Source organism: Scyliorhinus torazame, chromosome 12, assembly GCF_047496885.1.
Source record: "Scyliorhinus torazame isolate Kashiwa2021f chromosome 12, sScyTor2.1, whole genome shotgun sequence".
Lineage (NCBI taxonomy): Eukaryota > Metazoa > Chordata > Chondrichthyes > Carcharhiniformes > Scyliorhinidae > Scyliorhinus > Scyliorhinus torazame.
In genome coordinates, this window is record NC_092718.1 from 10,438,777 (window position 1) to 10,458,458 (window position 19,682).

General features: G+C 46.2%; 1 protein-coding gene across 2 annotated transcripts in view; it reads right to left on the reverse strand.

Annotated features, from left to right (window-relative positions):
* spg11 (SPG11 vesicle trafficking associated, spatacsin) overlaps positions 1-18,683 on the reverse strand; it is a 230,978-nt gene extending 212,295 nt beyond the window's left edge. The window contains exons 1-5 of one of the 2 annotated variants that reach the window (XM_072470406.1): positions 18,374-18,683; positions 15,435-15,619; positions 9,315-9,542; positions 2,285-2,483; positions 413-553 (exon numbers count right to left, since the gene is read on the reverse strand). In XM_072470406.1, coding sequence (XP_072326507.1) covers positions 413-553; positions 2,285-2,483; positions 9,315-9,542; positions 15,435-15,619; positions 18,374-18,603 — 983 coding nt within the window. In that variant the 5' untranslated portion in view covers positions 18,604-18,683. The remainder of the gene's footprint in view (positions 1-412; positions 554-2,284; positions 2,484-9,314; positions 9,543-15,434; positions 15,620-18,373) is intronic. The other variant, XM_072470405.1, reaches the window with a different exon arrangement.
* Positions 18,684-19,682: the final 999 nt, after the last annotated feature.

Below are 19,682 nucleotides of genomic sequence, written 5' to 3' on the forward strand. Positions count from 1 at the left end.
AGAAACGATTTTAACTTGAGAACCTTTAACTTTTTTAAAAATGCACAAGGTGCACCAATATTACCATTATGCAACAAAGAATCAGAGCACAGGAGGAAGCCATTGAGCCCACTGTGTCTGTCCCAGCTCTTTAAAAGTCCCATTTTCCATCTCTTTCCACAAAGCTTCGCATATTTCTCTTTTTCAAGTACTTATCCAATTCCCTGTTGAAAGTTACTATTGAATCTGCTTCCACCATCCTTTAGGCAGCCCATTCAAGATCATTATAACTCACTGCTTTAAAAAAATAAAGCTAATTTCTCTCAGATATTTTGCCAGCTATTTTAAAATATGTAATACATATTTCACAGGTTAAAATTAAATGCATTCAAATAGTTATATTTTTAAAAGATATTTTCCTTTCTACCCTTACCGATCTGTTTGGAATGATAGGTTGAGCACTTTATCGCTATATATGGAACTGGCAAGGTCATCCTCATCGATGCCAGCGGGCGCTTTCAAAGGTGCATCATCACAAGCTTTACTTGTACACTGCAAGTATTCAGGGTGCTTTCTGCAAGAGAAACAACATTCTGAGCTTCAAAGTATACATTACTTTTAAGTCTGCTGCAACTGCTGCTGCTGGGCGACACGGTAGCTGTGGTTAGCACTGTCGCTTCACAGCTCCAGGGTCCCAGGTTCGAATCCCGACTTGGTCACAGTCTGTGCGGAGTTTGCATGTACTCCCCAAGTCTTCATGGGTTTCTTCCGGGTGCTCCGGTTGCCTCCCACAGTCCAAAGGTGTGCAGGTTAGGTGGACTGGCCATGCTAAATTGCCCTTAGTGTCCAGAAAAAGGGTAGGTGGGCCTACTAGGTTACGGGGATAAGGTGGAGGTGTCGACTTAAGTGGTGTGCTCTTTCCAAGGGCCAGTGCAGACTCGATGGGCCGAATGGCCTCCTTCTGCACTGTAAATTCTATGATTCTATGAAAAGGTCCTTTAAAACTGACCAACAGATCCTCTTAAGGAGGTCTCTGGCTTTGTTTTATGGTTGGAGTGTGTGAAGATTGTGATAGGGGAGGAAATGTTTATGGTACCATGTTTATGTCGTATTATTGTTATTATAAAAACTTGCAAATACCCTAATAAAAATTTTTTTTTTTAAAAAAAGGTCGTCCGTGGCTCAATGGGTAGCATCCCTGCCGTGTGGCTCCGGGTTCAAGTCCCACTCCGGGACCTGATGGCCAAGGGACGCATGTTCACGATGTGGCCAAAGAGGTTGAATGGTGACAGGCTGGCAACCTGCCCCAGGAAATTCTAGCTATGGAAACAGATAGGAGTATGTACTCTGTCTGCCTCATGTGCCTGTAGGCACTGAAGAGATGATGGAACAGATCTTCGTTAATGCTGCCCACAAGTCAATGATATCTTGTTTCATAATTCTCGCAAACTATTCTGCTACTGATGGCACGTCTAGTTTTGGATCTCGGACAAGTTGGGTGGCGGTTTCTAAGTAGATGACGTGTTCTTCCAGTAAAGAAAAGGAACCAAATGTTTGGGGTGACTGACTGCTATGTGCCACTATCTCGGGAATAGCCACAATGAGCAGATGAGTCAATTTGCAAACAGATTTAGTATACACAATAAATATATACAACGGCAAGACATTTTTTACTTCATTGTAATTTTGAAACTTTTGAACATGGTAGTTTGGATTTAAGAAAGGTTGCGTGAATTTTAAAAATTGGGCAGGACACCATTCATTTCCAAGACTATCGCAGATGTCAAAAGTGTGATCAGAGGAACTCCATCAAAGTCAACGCTTAATACTTCAAAAATGTTATGAGAAATCACCAGATAGTGATGGCAATGCAACACTATTATCAAAAGTCAAAAGAAGGGCAGCACGGTGGCGCAGTGGGTTAGCACTGCGGCCTCACGGCGCCGAGGTCACAGGTTCGATCCCAGCTCTGGGTCACTGTCCGTGTGGAGATTGCACATTCTCCCAGTGTTTGCGTGGGTTTCACCCCCACATCCCAAAAATGTGCAAGCTAGGTGGATTAGCCACGCTAAAATTGCCCCTTAATTGGAAAAAATTAAGTCGGTACACTAAATTTTTAAAAAATAAGTCAAAAGAAACCGGTGTTAATTCTGCCACGACCAGAATGTGCGCAGGGGCAGGGGTGGGCATGAAGTGCCTTCTCTTGTATTTTCCTCAAGTCTTGCACTTTGTTTAAGCAGATTACGGCAGACAGTTTTCTGGCTTTTTCTTAAAATATATGTACAAATATTAAAAGTAGACTTGCCTGAAAAAGGTATTCAAGTTGACACAAACAGCGAAGTTAAAGCAGTTCACCACTACAGCAACCTTCAAGTCAGGTGATAACCAGAGTCTGTTCAGGCAGGACAGGTGACATACATCATTTGCCTCTCCAGTTTCTCCATCATGGCAAAGGGAAAGATTAATACTACCAAGCCGTTTACCATCCACCGTATCATAGATATCTTAAAAAGCATTATATTAAGGAATGTTAAGACAAAGATTTATTTTCATAAGATCCAGTTGTGGAAGTGGTCAATGTTCCCTCTAAGCTGTGTGGGTGCGCAGTCACGCAGCAATAACAAATATGCTGCCCAGAGGACTGGCAGGGCAGACACAAGTAGTGGTCCCTTACGATGCACACATCGCCAACCACACAGTAATCTTAAAGAGACCACAATAGGGTAATGGAGGGAAAGGGGGCGTCGTGGATATGACTGGAGGCGGCGTCATGTGTGGGTACCAGCCTAGGGACACTGGTGACAGCACCGTTGCCGCTACCGCCGACGCGGTACACCACGAGCCCAGTGGTGGCGGCGACGTTGAGGATCTGGGGGCAGTGGAGACGGCACAGGGGGGAGGTGGGGGCCTCAGTCTCGTCCCCGATATGGAACAACCATAGGTTTGCACCGGGCAGGATGGATGGCAGATTCCTAAGTTGGCATCGGGCAGGAATTAAAAGGATGGGGGACCTATTCATTGACGGGACTTTTGCCAGTCTAAGGGCGCTGGAGGAGAAATTTGGGTTACCCCCGGCAAATGCCGTCAGGTATAAGCAGGTTAGGGTGTTTGTGAGGAGGCAGGTAGGGGAATTTCCGCTGCTGCCTGCCCGGAGGATACAGGACAGGGTGATTTCGGGTGTATGGGTTGGAGAGGGTACGGTCTCGGCGATTTACCAGGAGCTGCAGGAGGCGGAGGAAGCCTCGGTGGAGGAGCTGAAGGGCAAGTGGGAGGAGGAGTTGGGAGAGGAGCTGGATGAGGGCCTTTGGGTGGATGCCCTGGGCAAGGTTACCTCCTCCTCGTCTTGCGCCAGACTCAGCCTGATCCAGTTTAAAGTGGTACAAAGGGTGCATAAGACAGGGGCGAGGATGTGCAATTTCTTTGGGGTAGAGGACAGCTGTGTGGTGTGTTCGGGGAGCCCAGCAAATCACGCCCATATGTTCTGGGTGTGTCCGGCACTTGAGGGGTTTTGGAGGGGCTTCAGAAGGGCTATGTCCAGAGTCTTGGATACTCGGGTAAAACCAAGTTGGGGGATAGCAATATTTGGGGTATCAGACGAGCCGGGAGTGCAGGAGCCGAAAGAGGCCGGAGTTCTGGCCTTTGCCTCTTTGGTAGCCCGGAGAAGGATCTTACTAATGTGGAGGGACATGGCGGGGTTTCTCAGGTTGGAGAAGATAAAGTTTGCCTTGAGAGGGTCTGTACAGGGGTTCTCCAGGCGGTGGCAACCATTCCTAGACTTTCTCGCGGAACGTTAGGTGGAGGTCAAGAGCAGCAGCAACCCCCGGGGGGGGGGGGGGGGGGGGGGTCTTGTTTTGATTTATATAAGGGGCGTTTGCCCCATTCTTGTTCCTCGTTTGCTAAATAGTTTAATGGTTAGAGGATTAAGTTGCTTTGTGTGTTGGCGTAATGCCCTTTTTATTTCTCTTTTGTATATTTTCTTTCCTTTCTGGAGTGTTTTGTAAAGATTTAGAATATACATTTTTTTAAAAAGAGTCCACAGTAAATGGGACGTTATGTAGCAAAAGAACATTAAAGAAAACACTGGTTATGGTACCAGGTTCAAATCTCACCACAGCAACTTGCAAAGCTGAATACAATAAAGCTGGTGGATAATAATAATATGACTCCACTTCCACACAAGGGATTGGACATCACACCTCTGGAGCTGGCCTATCATTAAAAGTGACCTTTCGTCAGCAACACCCACATCCACAGAGCCAATTAAAAACACAAGTCCTACTTGGCTCAATTTGTTGCATGACAACATTATGGTTTTGGCACAACACTAGACTCTTTTGTAATACCCATAGTTATTGTTCTGGACAGATTTAGAGCAAGCTGAGCAAAGTTCAAGCTGAGTTTTTCTATCTTCCATAAAAAGCTTGCTTATTTCCTCCAGCATTTACAGATTTTATTTCAGATTTCCAGCATCCGCTGTGTGCATGCTTTTTCTGTTGGTCAGTCAAATTATTGTGGTTTCTGATTGGCAAAAACAATAAAAGTGAAACAAAACAACATTGTATTTCCCCTTTTACACCACTTTGCCATAAATCTATTCTTCGCAAAGCTTTGTATTTCGACCCCAAATAAGAATTTTCTGAATCAGGTGGGTGTTGTACAAATGCCAAATGTACACAATTGTTATGTTTGGGGTGGTTTCTTTAATTTGGAGTGAAATGGAAGCATGAAGGGGATCATGTGACCTGCTTTGAATTTTTGTCTGACATCAAGCTTGTGTGGCTTGGTTATTAAAGGGGGTCCGGGTTGCTGCTCTGTGAAGAAGGGATGCAAATACAAATGCTTGGGGTCCTCACTTTTATAACAGTGAAGTATTTGAAGGAATTTAAATGTAGTAAATTGGTTTTAAAAATCAATAATTTTTTTTAAAAATCATTAAGTAATCTATAGAACTTGTATTTCAACTCCGCATGGCTCCTGCAGTCTGACCATTGTGTTACACACAGCACCAGGGTCCCAGGTTCGATTCCCCACTGGGTCACGTTCTCCCAGTGTCTGCGTGGGTTTCCTCCGGGTGCTCCGGTTTCCTCCCAGTGCAAAGACGTGCAGGTTAGGTGGATTGGCCGTGCTAAATTGCCCTTAGTGACCAAAAAGGTTAGGAGGGGTTATTGGGTTATGGGGATAGGGTGGAAGTGAGGGCTTAAGTGGGTCGGTGCAGACTCGATGGGCTGAATGGCCTCCTTCTGTACTGTATGTTCTATGATGAGTTAGCATCGAGGGTGGTGGGTGGGAGTCATGGATAGCATGTGTTTGTACTAAGTTGGCATAGAGGCTATAAAGGGCCATGGGGAGTGGGCAGAGGGGCACATGGGGCATGAGCTGCTATGGATATTATAGAGTATGTGGGGAGGGGATGAGAAGGCTGTTTTTTGTTTTCTCTTATATACTCCAGAGTACTCAAGATCAGCCTTTTACATAGCCTGCCTCTGTACCTGGCAGCCCAGGGCTGCCACAATACTGTTTTGGGGGTGGTGGGCCAGACTCCCATTAATTATTTCTCCCCCCACCTCCGGGTAAAAATTGAAACACCCAAGGCACATGCCCACCCCCTCGTAGGGAGATGTGAGCAATGTCAGGTTTTAGAAATGGCTCTACTAAAAACCCATCTGGTTCACTAATGTCCTTTAGGGAAGGAAATTTACCATCCCTACCTGGTCTGGCCTACATGTGACTCCAGACTCACAGCAACGGTGGTTGACTCTTAAAATGCCCTCTGAAATGGCCTAGCAAGGTCAATTAGGGATGGGCAATAAAATGCTGGCCCAGCAGTGGATGTAAGCACATGGGTGGTTGTGCATTTGTGAGCTCTGTTCTACTTGACTTTTAATCCTTTCTTCCCCGATGCAGATCCCATAATTACTTGCTTTTGGGGTATAGATCTTGCACTGTGTCCCAGGAAGATCCTGGCTGTATTTTGCCGATGAGGGGCCGAGATAGTTCAACAAATCCTCGTTTGCTTGAGGGTGGGGCCCAGCTTGCAGTGGTGGTTTTGCTGGTGAATGGGCCTGCACCTCGGCAGTGCTGTCCGCATCAAGGTGATGGCTGCCATATTGAATGATGTTGCGGACGCTGCTCCATGATGCAGGTTATTGATGCTCACTTTGATGAACTGCAAAATATCCTCGAGAGACTCGGGACGCGGAGAAGTAGGGTACGTCGCTTATTCTGGGACTCAGGGAGTTGGAGTCAGGCGGGGAGTATTGGTGCGCCCGGTCTCGAGGGAAGCGGGAAACAAATTTCCGATCAAAAGAGACTCGACCGCCGTGCTTCCGTAATCTCAATTTGAGGGCTGGGCGTTTCAAGTTTGACACAGACTTCGAGGCCTGGGGTCGGTTGGAGACCCCAACCATTGGTCTTACATTGTCTTATCCTCTATGCTCATCCTGAGGTGTTGGGAGGTAACTGGACACATCGGGTCACCACCTCCTGGCAGGGCCTAGGTTTCTTGCTGCCTGGGAATCGGGACGATGGCGTGACAGAGGTGAAGGTGCTTCGTTCGTTGGAACTGGAGGGATTTTGCTTAACGATCCAGTCATGGCTTTGACTTTCCGAAGCGCCGCAGATGGTGTTATTATCCAGCAGTTCATCAATAACCCTGAACTTTATCCCTCGTGACTCTGTCGTTGATTTCATGTTATTGTCTTTTTTCCTTATAAGGATGTAGGATACTTCAGCACGGAGGCATTGGTCACCTGTTATGGCAAGAACCATACTAAATTGGTAGTGCGACACAAGGGTTGCGCATTCTTCAAATTCCCTGCCCGCGTGCTGTAACCCTTGTCTTTACAAAGGAGGACCTCTTGTTAGATATCCCTCACATCTTTTCCAGAGAAGATGAGCAGAGCCACAGCAGGGTGGTATGTGGATGGTTGGTGCCGTGATGAATGGTATGGCTATGCAAGTCCTCACGATGATGAAATTCCCAGTTGGAGCTGGTTGTGTCAGGTTTTCTTTTGTATTTCTGTTACTTTGGGTTTAGGGAATCCCTGCTCATCCCCTACGAAGGTCCGGACAGATCATGTACCTGGACAGGACTGGGTTCCTTGTGATTCTTCTTTGTGGTTGGCTCCTCTGGGGTTTTTGGAGTAAGGGGAAATATGTGATGGTGCACGCCTGGGTGTGGTCGGTTAATCCCTGCTTGACTGGTCTTCAATATTCTCTTTGTTGTGTGGTCGGTGACAGTGGTAGCTTTATCGGGTGGGTTAGGGCAGGAGTGACTGTGTTTACCTGGGTCAGGCAGAGGCTCTGTTGGGTGACGATGCTGGCCTGTGTCTCGGCAATTTTTTTCTGTATTTCTGTTATTGTGGGGTTAAAGAATTGGTGACTGGTGACTGCTAAGGCACAGAAGGAAAGGATGTCACAATGTCACTGATGCCTCTGGTATGGCTGGAGCCGAGGGAGAGATGTTCTGGTGCGCGCCCAAACATGATCTGTAATTCTCAATCTAATTCTCGTGGGCAATGCCTACATGGGAAGATGTGCACCAGTTTATCATGTTTTCATGGCCTTATCCTCCGCTCCCTCATTCTCAAGTATATCCGCAGATACATAATGAAGGCACCCAAGTTGTGATTACAATGAGCCAACTGCATTGTTGTTCTCCTATCCCCTTCTGTATTTATGTATGCGGAGACATTTTTGCTGTGCTGTACAAAGCCTGAGGTTTTGTTGCATTATGTTACAATTGAAAAACTTCAATAAAAGTATTTTTTTTAAATGTTGACCCAGCCAGCAACGCCCACACCTTACATCGGAGATTTAAATTTTTAAAAAGAATTGTTTATTTAATTCCAAGATAGAATGGAGATTGAGGGTGGGGGATGTTTTAGAGGAAAACTAACAATTTGTATCTGGATAGAAGTCTCATGTGATGTTTGGGTAGTGATGTTTGGGGGGTGGGGGGTGTTTTAGAGGACAGCTAACATCATTTGTATCTGGGTAGAAGGCTTGTGATTCACATTACCATGGGAATTGGCTTTAGGAAGGAAAGGTCAATAAAAAGCCATTGTGATGTCTGGCTGCAAGTTTCTCAAAACCTCCCTGAACCAACCAGACAGGTCAGCGTGTCAAAATCTAAAAGCGAACAGGGATAGAAGCAACTAGTTCTGCACCTGAAGCACAAAAAATGCGGGTTCTATTATTCACCACTCAGAATGCTGATGAGAGTTTGGTCTGAGATCGAAAAGACCACATTTGTGAGGTTTTAAATGAGGCTGGAAAATTCACCTAGGTTTGGCTAGAGGAAGGAATCTACAGGGTAACCCTCCCAGTGGAAGTCAGTAAGTTACCCAGCTGGGAAAGATAAAAGGAAAACATGCCACAGAGAATAGTTTAGAATACTAAGTTGCCTATTGTATAGAGTTTAGACAGTGTTGCTTTTAGTTTGTTACAGTAAAAGTCTTAAAACTTTAAATCTTGCGTGATCCTTCCAGTCAGCCATTGGAAACTCAAATATCTTTTTACGAGTTATCAAGTCTCTACAGGGACCATAACAGGTGCGTTTTAAAATGTATTTGCAGGTCCATTTCCTCCAATTGACAACATTCAAATAAGTGTTTTGTTGAGTAAAAATGTTGCGTGGAAAGGTTTGTGATAAAGCAAGGCTCTGTTGGACAAAGGTGAGTAACTTCAAAAATATGTTCTAGTGCGGCCTGCAGCAGTTAAAGCCGAGCTAGAAATTAACTTTGTAAAAGAGCAGTAAAGGCATGTGTTTTTGAAGATTAGTTTGCGTAAAAATAAGTGGAGCATTCCAGATGTATGCGGTTATATAGCCTGCACCAATCTTACAGCACTGCTGCAAGGACCCATTTTATCAAAACCCTATTAAAACTCTAATTTTAAAAAATAGATTTTTTAGAAAATGTATTAACATGGGGCAAAAGTAAGAATTGCTGAGATTCACGGTGCAAGGAATCTGAATTATCAATGTAAAGATGGGAATACTCACTAATCACATTGCTTTGAATGTTAATTCATGTTCCTGAGGACTGTCAGGATCACTAACACAAATTGCACGTGTTGTCTTTTTTTTTTAGAAAAGGTGCCAGTTATATTTTGACAAACATCATCCAACTTCACTTACCATCAAAAGAGCTACAATCAGTGTATTACGCCATATGGCATGATAGCCAATTAGTTCCCTGACCAGTAATTAATATACTCCTGCAAGAATTTTCCTGCTCTATGATGAAACGGTACTTATGCCTCTTATAATGAAGGCTAAACCACAGCTTGGTATTTTAACAGTTTGTGTTAACTTAACTTTTCGAAAAAGATACATATCCAGCCTGTACTGTCGAGTAAGAAAAGCATTTCTTGGCAAATCTGGCCATCGGTTATTCTCTCTGGAGTACCGGGGGGCAGACAAAGCTTAAAGCCACCCAAATCAGCAGCCTCCGAGGTGCCTTCCAACCAAGTCAGATGGAGTAGCACGCAATTATCTAACAGTATGCAAGATTTGTTGCTTTTAAACGACAGAATCTTCACTGTAAAAGATGAAGCCAGATCTGGAAACCAAAAACAATTTACTTCAAAATATCCAAAATGCAGAGAAATTAATATGCGTTTTCATACAAATCCCGGTGCTAATTCTACATTTTTGTGCATTTTGGCATGGTCACTGTGACCAAATAATGAAACCAAAATTATTTATAAATGGACTATGAAGCCAGCACCCAGAAGCAGCTTTTTTTTTTTAAAATAAAGATTGCTTTTGCTAGCCTGACATTCACACATCTGCGGGGCCAGCTATGAAAGACATGCACTCCATCTGTTTTTCCTCCAGTGTAGTCAAGCTCAGTTAAATTAACTGACTAGAATAAAACATTGAACAGAATCAAATCTTAAATACATAAATCCTTTTTCTATCGACTTCCAATCAGTGGCCCTGTTAAATTAATAAAAGGCTTAAATGACTTCCTGTGCAGCACTGTAACCTGTATATTGTAATGAGGCAAATAGCATCAATATATTACTAAACTAATTGGCATAATAGAACCAGAGAATGATACAGCACAGGAAGGAAGCCATTTTGTCTATCATGCCGTGTCAGCTCTTTAAAATTATTCAACTAGTCCTACCACCGTCCTCTTTCCTCATAGCACAAGAGATGTTTCACCTTCAAGTAATTACCCAATCTCTGTTGAAAATTGCTATTGAATCGGATTCCACCCCCTTTCAGAGAGTGTACTCCAGAAAACAGCTAGTTATAGAACATAGAACATAGAAAATACAGCACAGAACAGGCCCTTCGGCCCACGATGTTGTGCCGAACCTTTGTCCGAGATTAATCATAGATTATCATTGAATTTACAGTGCAGGAGGAGGCCATTCGGCCCCCTGAGTCTGCACCGGCTCTTGGAAAGAGCACCCTACCCAAACTCAACACCTCCACCCAACACTAAGGGCAATTTTGGACACGAAGGGCAATTTATCATGGCCAATCCACCTACCCTGCACATCTTTGGACTGTGGGAGGAAACCGGAGCACCCGGAGGAAACCCACGCAGACACGGGGAGGACGTGCAGACTCCGCACAGACAGTAACCCAAGCCGGAATCGAACCTGGGACCCTGGAGCTGTGAAGCAATTGTGCTATCCACAATGCTACCGTGCTGCCCTTAAGAACAAATAAATCTACACTATATCATTTTACCGTAATCCATGTACCTATCCAATAGCTGCTTGAAGGTGCCTAATGTTTCCGACTCAACTACTTCCACAGGCAGTGCATTCCATGCCCCCACTACTCTCTGGGTAAAGAACCTACCTCTGATATCCCTCCTATATCTTCCACCTTTCACCTTAAATTTATGTCCCCTTGTAATGGTTTGTTCCACCCGGGGAAAAAGTCTCTGACTGTCTACTCTATCTATTCCCCTGATCATCTTATAAACCTCTATCAAGTCGCCCCTCATCCTTCTCCGTTCTAATGAGAAAAGGCCTAGCACCCTCAACCTTTCCTCGTAAGACCTACTCTCCATTCCAGGTAACATCCTGGTAAATCTTCTTTGCACCTTTTCCAAAGCTTCCACATCCTTCCTAAAATGAGGTGACCAGAACTGTACACAGTACTCCAAATGTGGCCTTACCAAAGTTTTGTACAGCTGCACCATCACCTCACGGCTCTTAAGTTCAATCCCTCTGTTAATGAACGCGAGCACACCATAGGCCTTCTTCACAGCTCTATCCACTGGAGTGGCAACTTTCAAAGATGTATGAACATAGACCCCAAGATCTCTCTGCTCCTCCACATTGCCAAGAACTCTGCCGTTAACCCTGTATTCCGCATTCATATTTGTCCTTCCAAAATGGACAACCTCACACTTTTCAGGGTTAAACTCCATCTGCCACTTCTCAGCCCAGCTCTGCATCCTATCTATGTCTCTTTGCAGCCGACAACAGCCCTCCTTACTATCCACAACTCCACCAATCTTCGTATCGTCTGCAAATTTACCGACCCACCCTTCAACTCCCTCATCCAAGTCATTAATGAAAATCGCAAACAGCAGAGGACCCAGAACTGATCCCTGCGGTACGGCACTGGTAACTGGGATCCAGGCTGAATATTTGCCATCCACCACCACTCTCTGACTTCTATCGGTTAGCCAGTTTGTTATCCAACTGGCCAAATTTCCCACTATCCCATGCCTCCTTACTTTCTGCAGAAGCCTACCATGGGGAACCTTATCAAATGCCTTACTAAAATCCATGTACACTACATCCACTGCTTTACCTTCATCCACATGCTTGGTCACCTCCTCAAAGAATTCAATAAGACTTGTAAGGCAAGACCTACCCCTCACAAATCCGTGCTGACTATCCCTAATCAAGCAGTGTCTTTCCAGATGCTCAGAAATCCTATCCTTCAGTACCCTTTCCATGACTTTGCCTACCACCGAAGTAAGACTAACTGGCCTGTAATTCCCAGGGTTATCCCTATTCCCTTTTTTGAACAGGGGCACGACATTCGCCACTCTCCAATCCCCTGGTACCACCCCTGTTGACAGTGAGGACGAAAAGATTATTGCCAACGGCTCTGCAATTTCATCTCTTGCTTCCCATAGAATCCTTGGATATATCCAGTCAGGCCCGGGGGACTTGTCTATCCTCAAGTTTTTCAAAATGCCCAACACATCTTCCTTCCTAACAAGTATTTCCTCGAGCTTACCAGTCTGTTTCACACGGTCCTCTCCAACAATATCGCCCCTCTCATTTGTAAATACAGAAGAAAAGTACTCGTTCAAGACCTCTCCTATCTCTTCAGACTCAATACACAATCTCCCGCTACTGTCCTTGATCGGACCTACCTTCGCTCTAGTCATTCTCATATTTCTCACATATGTGTAAAAGGCCTTGGGGTTTTCCTTGATCCTACCCGCCAAAGATTGTTCATGCCCTCTCTTAGCTCTCCTAATCCCTTTCTTCAGTTCCCTCCTGGCTATCTTGTATCCCTCCAATGCCCTTTCTGAACCTTGTTTCCTCAGCCTTACACAAGTCTCCTTTTTCCTCTTAACAAGACATTCAACCTCTCTTGTCAACCATGGTTCCCTCACTCGACCATCGCTTCCCTGCCTGACAGGGACATGCATATCAAGGACACGTAGTACCTGTTCCTTGAACAAGTTCCACATTTCACTTGTGTCCTTCCCTGACAGCCTATGTTTCCAACTTATGCACTTCAATTCTTGTCTGACAACATCGTATTTACCCTTCCCCCAATTGTAAACCTTGCCCTGTTGCACGCACCTATCCCTCTCCATTACAAAAGTGAAAGTCACAGAATTGTGGTCACTATCTCTAAAATGCTCCCCCACTAACAAATCTATCACTTGCCCTGGTTCATTACCAAGTACTAAATCCAATATTGCCCCTCCTCTGGTCGGACAATCTACATACTGTGTTAGAAAAGCTTCCTGGACACACTGCACAAACACCACCCCATCCAAACTATTTGATCTAAAGAGTTTCCACTCAATATTTGGGAAGTTAAAGTTACCCATTACTACTACCCTGTGACTTCTGCACCTTTCCAAAATCTGTTTCCCAATCTGTTCCTCCACATCTCTGCTACTATTGGGGGGCCTATAGAAAACTCCTAACAAGGTGACTGCTCCTTTCCTATTTCTGACTTCAACCCATACTACCTCATTAGGGTGATACTCCTCGAACTGCCTTTCTGCAGTTGTTATACTATCACTAATTAACAATGCCACCCCCCCACCTCTTTTACCACCCTCCCCAATCTTATTGAAACATCTATAACCAGGGGCCTCCAACAACCATTTCTGCCCCATTTCTATCCAAGTTTCCGTGATGGCCACCACATCGTAGTCCCCAAGTATCGATCCATGCCTTAAGTTCACCCACCTTATTCCTGATGCTTCTTGCGTTGAAGTATACACACTTCAACCCATCTCCGTGCCTGCAAGTACTCTCCTTTGTCAGTGTTCCCTTCCCCACTGCCTCATTACACGCTTTGGCGTCCTGAATATCGGCTACCTTAGTTGCTGGACTACAAATCCGGTTCCCATTCCCCTGCCAAATTAGTTTAAACCCTCCCGAAGAGTACTAGAAAACCTCCCTCCCAGGATATTTGTGCCCCTCTGGTTCAGATGCAACCCGTCCTGCTTGTACAGGCCCCACCTTCCCCAGAATGCGCTCCAATTATCCAAATACCTGAAGCCCTCCCTCCTACACCATTCCTGCAGCCACGTGTTCAACTGCACTCTCTCCCTATTCCTAGCCTTGCTATCACGTGGCACCGGCAACAAACCAGAGATGACAACTCTGTCTGTCCTGGCTTTTAACTTCCAGCCTAACTCCCTAAACTTGTTTATTACCTCCACACCCCTTTTCCTACCTATGTCGTTGGTACCAATGTGCACCACGACTTCTGGCTGCTCCCCCTCCCCCTTAAGGATCCTGAAGACACGATCCGAGACTTCCCTGACCCTGGCACCCGGGAGGCAACATACCTTCCGGGAGTCTCGCTCGCGACCACAGAATCTCCTATCTATTCCCCTAACCATTGAATCTCCGACAACTATTGCTTTTCTATTCTCCCCCCTTCCCTTCTGAGCCCCAGAGCCAGACTCAGTGCCAGAGACCTGGCCGCTAGGGCCTGCCCCCGGTAGGTCATCCCCACCAACAGCATCCAAAACAGTATACTTGTTTTGAAGGGGAACAGCCACGAGGGATCCCTGCACTGTCTGCCTATTTGTTTTTTTCCCCCGGACTGTAACCCAGCTATTCTTGTCCTGTACCTTGGATGTAGTTACCTCCCTGTAACTCTTCTCAATCACCCCCTCTGCCTCCCGGATGATCCGAAGTTCATCCATCTTCAGCTCCAGTTCACTAACACGGTCTTTGAGGAGCTGAAGTTGGGTGCACTTCCCGCAGGTATAGTCAGCGGGGACACCGGTGGTATCCCTCACCACCCACATCCTACAGGAGGAGCATGCAACTGGCCTAGCCTCCATCCCCTCTTACCTGACAGAATATAGCTGCCCTGTGGACTAACTAGATCTCCGCCCTCCGACTCTGCTCCCAGTCAGCTACACTTTCTGTAAACTCCTGGCTCTCTTCTCACTCTTTGCGGAAATGTCGGAAACAAAATGAAAGGAGCACCTTACTCCCTCCTCACCTAACTCCCTCGGTCACCAAACTCTTACTATAGCACTCAAAATGCACCAAATTCAGCACTCCCTCAGTCACCAAACTCTTACTATAGCACTCAAAATGCACCAAATTCAGCACTCGGTCTGCACTGTAGGGGATCACTTTTATACTGTGAATCTAGCCTCTGAAAACTGGCCTAATCCAATTAACAAGCTCCAGCTGCAAGTGCCTACAAGTAGAAGCTTGTTTAAAGCTGATTGAAAACTCACCTTCTTCTAAACCAAACAGCAACTTTTAAGTTAATTAACTAAATAAAAGAAAGACTAAACTTTAGATAAAAATTAAGCCTTATACTCCCTCGGTCACCAAACTCTTACTATAGCACTCAAAATGCACCAAATTCAGCACTCAGTGCATAGTTATGTGAAACTATTGCTCCTCATCTTTTTTCCCCTCTCAATTATGTTCAGTATGTGTCCTCTGGTTACCGAACCTTTTGCTAGTGAAAACATTATTCCTTTAATAATAATAATAACCTTTTTATTATCACCAGTATGAAGTTACTGTGAAAAGCCCCTAGTCGCCACATTCCTGCGCCTGTTCGGGTATGCCGGTACGGGAATTGAACCTGCGCTGCTGGCCTTGTTCTGCATTACAAACCAGCTGTCTAGCCCACTGAGCTAAACTGGCTCTTACATAATGGCATTATAGCTAAATATGGCAGTTCTCACCATTTTAATAAGCATGGATTTCTTAACAATTGTAGTACCATCACTTACTCAGGTTCTTGTTTTCAACAATTTTCTTCAGTGCTTCGTTGCTACAACTGTGAGTATTAGCGACGTCACAGATGCCATCCTGGATGTGCAGCTCATAGATCCCCAGGTCATTGCAGCTATTGAGAGCAATAACCCTCTCTCTGGAGGGTGAAGCCTGCAAAGTCTCAGTTGTTTCCCAAACAAACCTGCTCAAAAATAAGCCAAAAACAGAAAATATATTTAGTCTGCGGGGTAAAGAAACTTATCAAATTACCAATGTTTATGCTGACTGTAGCTACCGAAAGGAACGGTTTGTGCTGAGCAATTGATTTAGGGCGAGATGAAATGGGGTGGGAGGATAGTCATGTGGAGCATGAACACGCATATAGACTAGTTGTGTGAATAGCCAGTTTCTGTGCCACTTTCTAAACAACTAACATTAACAGTTTGCATAGATTTCAATGACGAAGACATTGCTTCTACCATATTAATTATGCTGAGGTTGTCTTCACTGTTTAATCAGCTGTTTACACCTTAAGCCCCAATTACCTTGGCACAAACATTTGCTGCACTCAACTACAGCCATACATTGTTAAACTCTCTCAACAATTCAGTTTCAGGCAGTGTGGAGAGCAAAAAGCAGATGGAAGGACAGGTAAATCTCTGCATGATCTGGTTCTCCAAATCTAGGTTTTAAGTGATATTTGATTAGATTGTTTTAGTATTAAGACCTTCAAGAATGAGATGTAATAATAATCAGGATGAACATGCACTTCCCCCACCGCAGTGCACTGTGGCTGCATTGTTTACTATCAACAGGGCTCAAAGCAGAGTCTCTCCTAGACTTCTTTGGCAGCACATACCAAACCCTTGAACACCATAACTTTGAAAGAAAAGGGCAACTACAGGGGAACACTACCATCTGCAGGTTCCCCTCCCAGTCTCACACCATCCCCACTTGGGCATGTGCACCTCCGTTCCTTCATCGTGACTTCATAATTCTGGAATCCCTTGCCCAAAACACTAGGTAAACACCTTCACCACGAGGGCTGAAGGATTTAGGAAAGTCCTTAAGGACAGCTAGGGATGAACAATAAATGCTCGTCTTGCCAAGGACACCTGTGTCCTGAGCACAAATGAAAAATATTTGTGCTTCAAAAGGCTGGAAAGGAATATTTCCTTGGTTTGTAATACTTCTATGCTGAGTTTGTCAATCTGCATCATGTCTTTCCTCAGGAAGCTCTGCAGGATAACCCCTTGATAATAGACTTCTCTTCACAAAAGATTAAAACCAGGTCAATTGGCTACTGGTATGTACTAGGCATATATTGCTGGGAAAATCCATCCCAGAAACCCATTATGGAGACAGCTGTGCTCCTATTATACTTTGCTATATCAAGCTGAATGTAGGTTCCATCTTCACCACCCCCCACCCTCCAGCATGTACAGTAATTTGGCCATCATGCCTGTGCCAGGCCTAAAGTGTTTATCACAGAAGGTACAATCGCTGCTCTTCCCGCTGGCCCCGAAATGTTTTATTTTCAATTCATACAGGGCTTTCCAAATCAAAGCCTTAGATTAAAACTTCCCATCACCTCACTGGTTCTTTTCCCAATTATCTTAAATCCCATGCCTTCTGGTTACTGACCATCCTGACAGTGGGGTCCACTTTTCCAGATCTACTTCATTAAAAGCCCTGCCTTATTAGCCCCTCTATCAAATCACACTATAATCTTCTCTGCTCCAAGGAGAATATTCCTAGTTCTCCCTCATCCCTTGTAAAATTCAGATAAATTTCCTCTGCCCCCACTCCAAGTCCATTGTGTGGGTCAGTTGGCATTTTGTCTAGGTGTGCTGCACAGGCTGGTACCATGCATCGCTGATAAGACTTCCATCTTGTCAAGATGATGGTTTGCACCTTGGTGGTCAACTCTGCGTTAAGCATCATCCGTTGTGGCTCAGGGACCCCACGCCATATATAGAAAAGGTCTTTGGTAATACAGCCGCCATCCAATGATGAACATGGCTTAGCCAGTGCCAACATAGTTGACTTAGCAGTATATAATAATAAACTTTATTATTGACACAAATAGGCTTAGATTAACACTGCAATAAAGTTACTGTGAAAATCCCCTAATCACCACATTCCGGCGCCTGTTCGGGTACACAGAGGGAGAATTCAGAATGTCCAATTCAACGGACAGCACGTCTTTTGGGACTTGTGGGAGGAAACCGGAGCACCCGGAGGAAACCCACACAGACACGGGGAGAATGTGCAGACTCAGCACAGACAGTGACCCAAGTCAGGAATCTAACCCGGGTCCCTGACGCTGTGAAGCAACAGTGCTAACAACTAAGTCACCATGCTGCCCATATGTATTTCGATGGTCACTCCATGACCTCTGGGTTGGTGACCTTGGCCTGCCAAATGATGCCAAGGATACACCTCAGACAGCAAAGGTGGAAACTGTTCAGACTTTTCTCCTGTTTAGCTTATGTTGCCCGGTCTCACCACGGTACAGGAGTGTGCCAAGGCTATAGGTTTGGTAGACTACAAACCTAGTTTATCCCTACTTCCCTTTAAATTAATGGTACTACATTAGCTGTCTTCCACCACCTCCACGTGTCTGCGTGGGTTTCCTCCGGTTGCTCCTGTTTCCTCCCTCTCACACGTCCCAAAAGACGTGCTGTTAGGTAATTTGGACATTTCTGAATTCTCCCTCAGTGTACCCGAGCAGGCGCCGGAATGCGGCAACGAGGGGATTTTCACAGTAACTTCATTGTAGTGTTAATGTAAGCCTACTTGTGACAATAAAGATGATCATTAAATGCAGGGCTTGATCCTCCTGCTCCGGACTGCAACTCCCAGAATGCCCCGCGGGCCCAGGGGAGTCACGTGGCCGGGAATTGGTCACATGGCGAGCTCGAGTCCCCAACAACCGCCTTCAGGTCAAACTCACGCGACGAAGCTCCCGGCCCGAGCGGCCACGTTCCTCCGGCAGCAGCGACCCGAGTCCGGGCAGCGGGCGGTGAAGCACAGGCCGCCCTCCGCCTCTCCCTCCCCGGCCCCGCGCAGGCCGCACAGCGCCTGGCAGCAGCGCACCGCCTTGGCCCGCCGCAGACCCTTCACCTCCCGCCATTCGGGCGCTGCGTCCAGCAGGACTTGCAGCACCTTGAGCTGCGGATCCATGGCTGCGCGGTCCAGGCCCCGGCCGCTTGCTGTTTACATGGAGCCGGGCAGCAGCTGAGGGGGAGGAAACAGCCCTGACAACCAGAGGGCGGGGCCGGCGTGACTGACAGCTGCCTTGGCCAATCGGCGTGTTGCCCGGGTGGACGTCAGGCTCACAGTGGCCAATCACTGTGGAAGGGGTGGGGACGACATGACCGACAGCTGCCGCGGTCAATCAGCGTGCTGCCCAGGTGGGCGTCATGCTCACAGCGACCAATCACTGGAGGGGGCGGGGCTTTTTCATCACCTTCCCCGCCCCAGAGCCAGGCGAAGGCAGTCGAGCACAGCCTGGGGAGCATTCAGCATCTTACCCATAGGAGTCCGTTCGTCCCATCCCATCTCTGCTGGCTCTTCGAGAGAATTAGCCCCACTCCCCTTCCCGTGCTCCCGACCTGCCACATTCTGACCTGAGTCACACTTTTGAGGACCAGAATCTATGCTGAGCCTGCAGTCACCAGCGGAGATGCTGTCTCCCGGGCAAAACGCTAAACCGAGGGTAGCATGGTGACTCAGTGGTTAGCACTGCTGCCTCACGGCACCGAGGACCCGGGTTCGATCCCGGCCCTGAGTGACTGCCCGAGGGCAAAATCTCCCCGTGTCTCATAGACTCATAGAATTTACGGTGCAGAAGGAGGCCATTACGCCCATCGAATCTGCACCGACCCTTGGAAAGTGCACCCTGCCTCCACCCTATCCCCGTAGCCCAGTAACCCCAGCTAACCTTTCTGGACACTAAGGGGCAATTTAGTATGGCCAATAGTAGGACAGCACGTAGTACAAGTTTCCCGGAGGAAACCCACGTAGACACTGGGAGAACGTACAAACTCCACACAGACTGTCACCCGAGGCCGGAATCGACCCTCGGTCAATTGAGCTGTGAGGCAACAGTGCTAACCACTGTGCCGCCCCACATCTGCGTGGATCTCACCCCCATAACCCAAAGATGTGCAGGGTAGATCGATTGTCCACTCTAAATTGCCCCTTAATTGGAAAAATTAAAACAAAACATTAAACTGAGGCCCTGTTTGGGTGGATGTAAC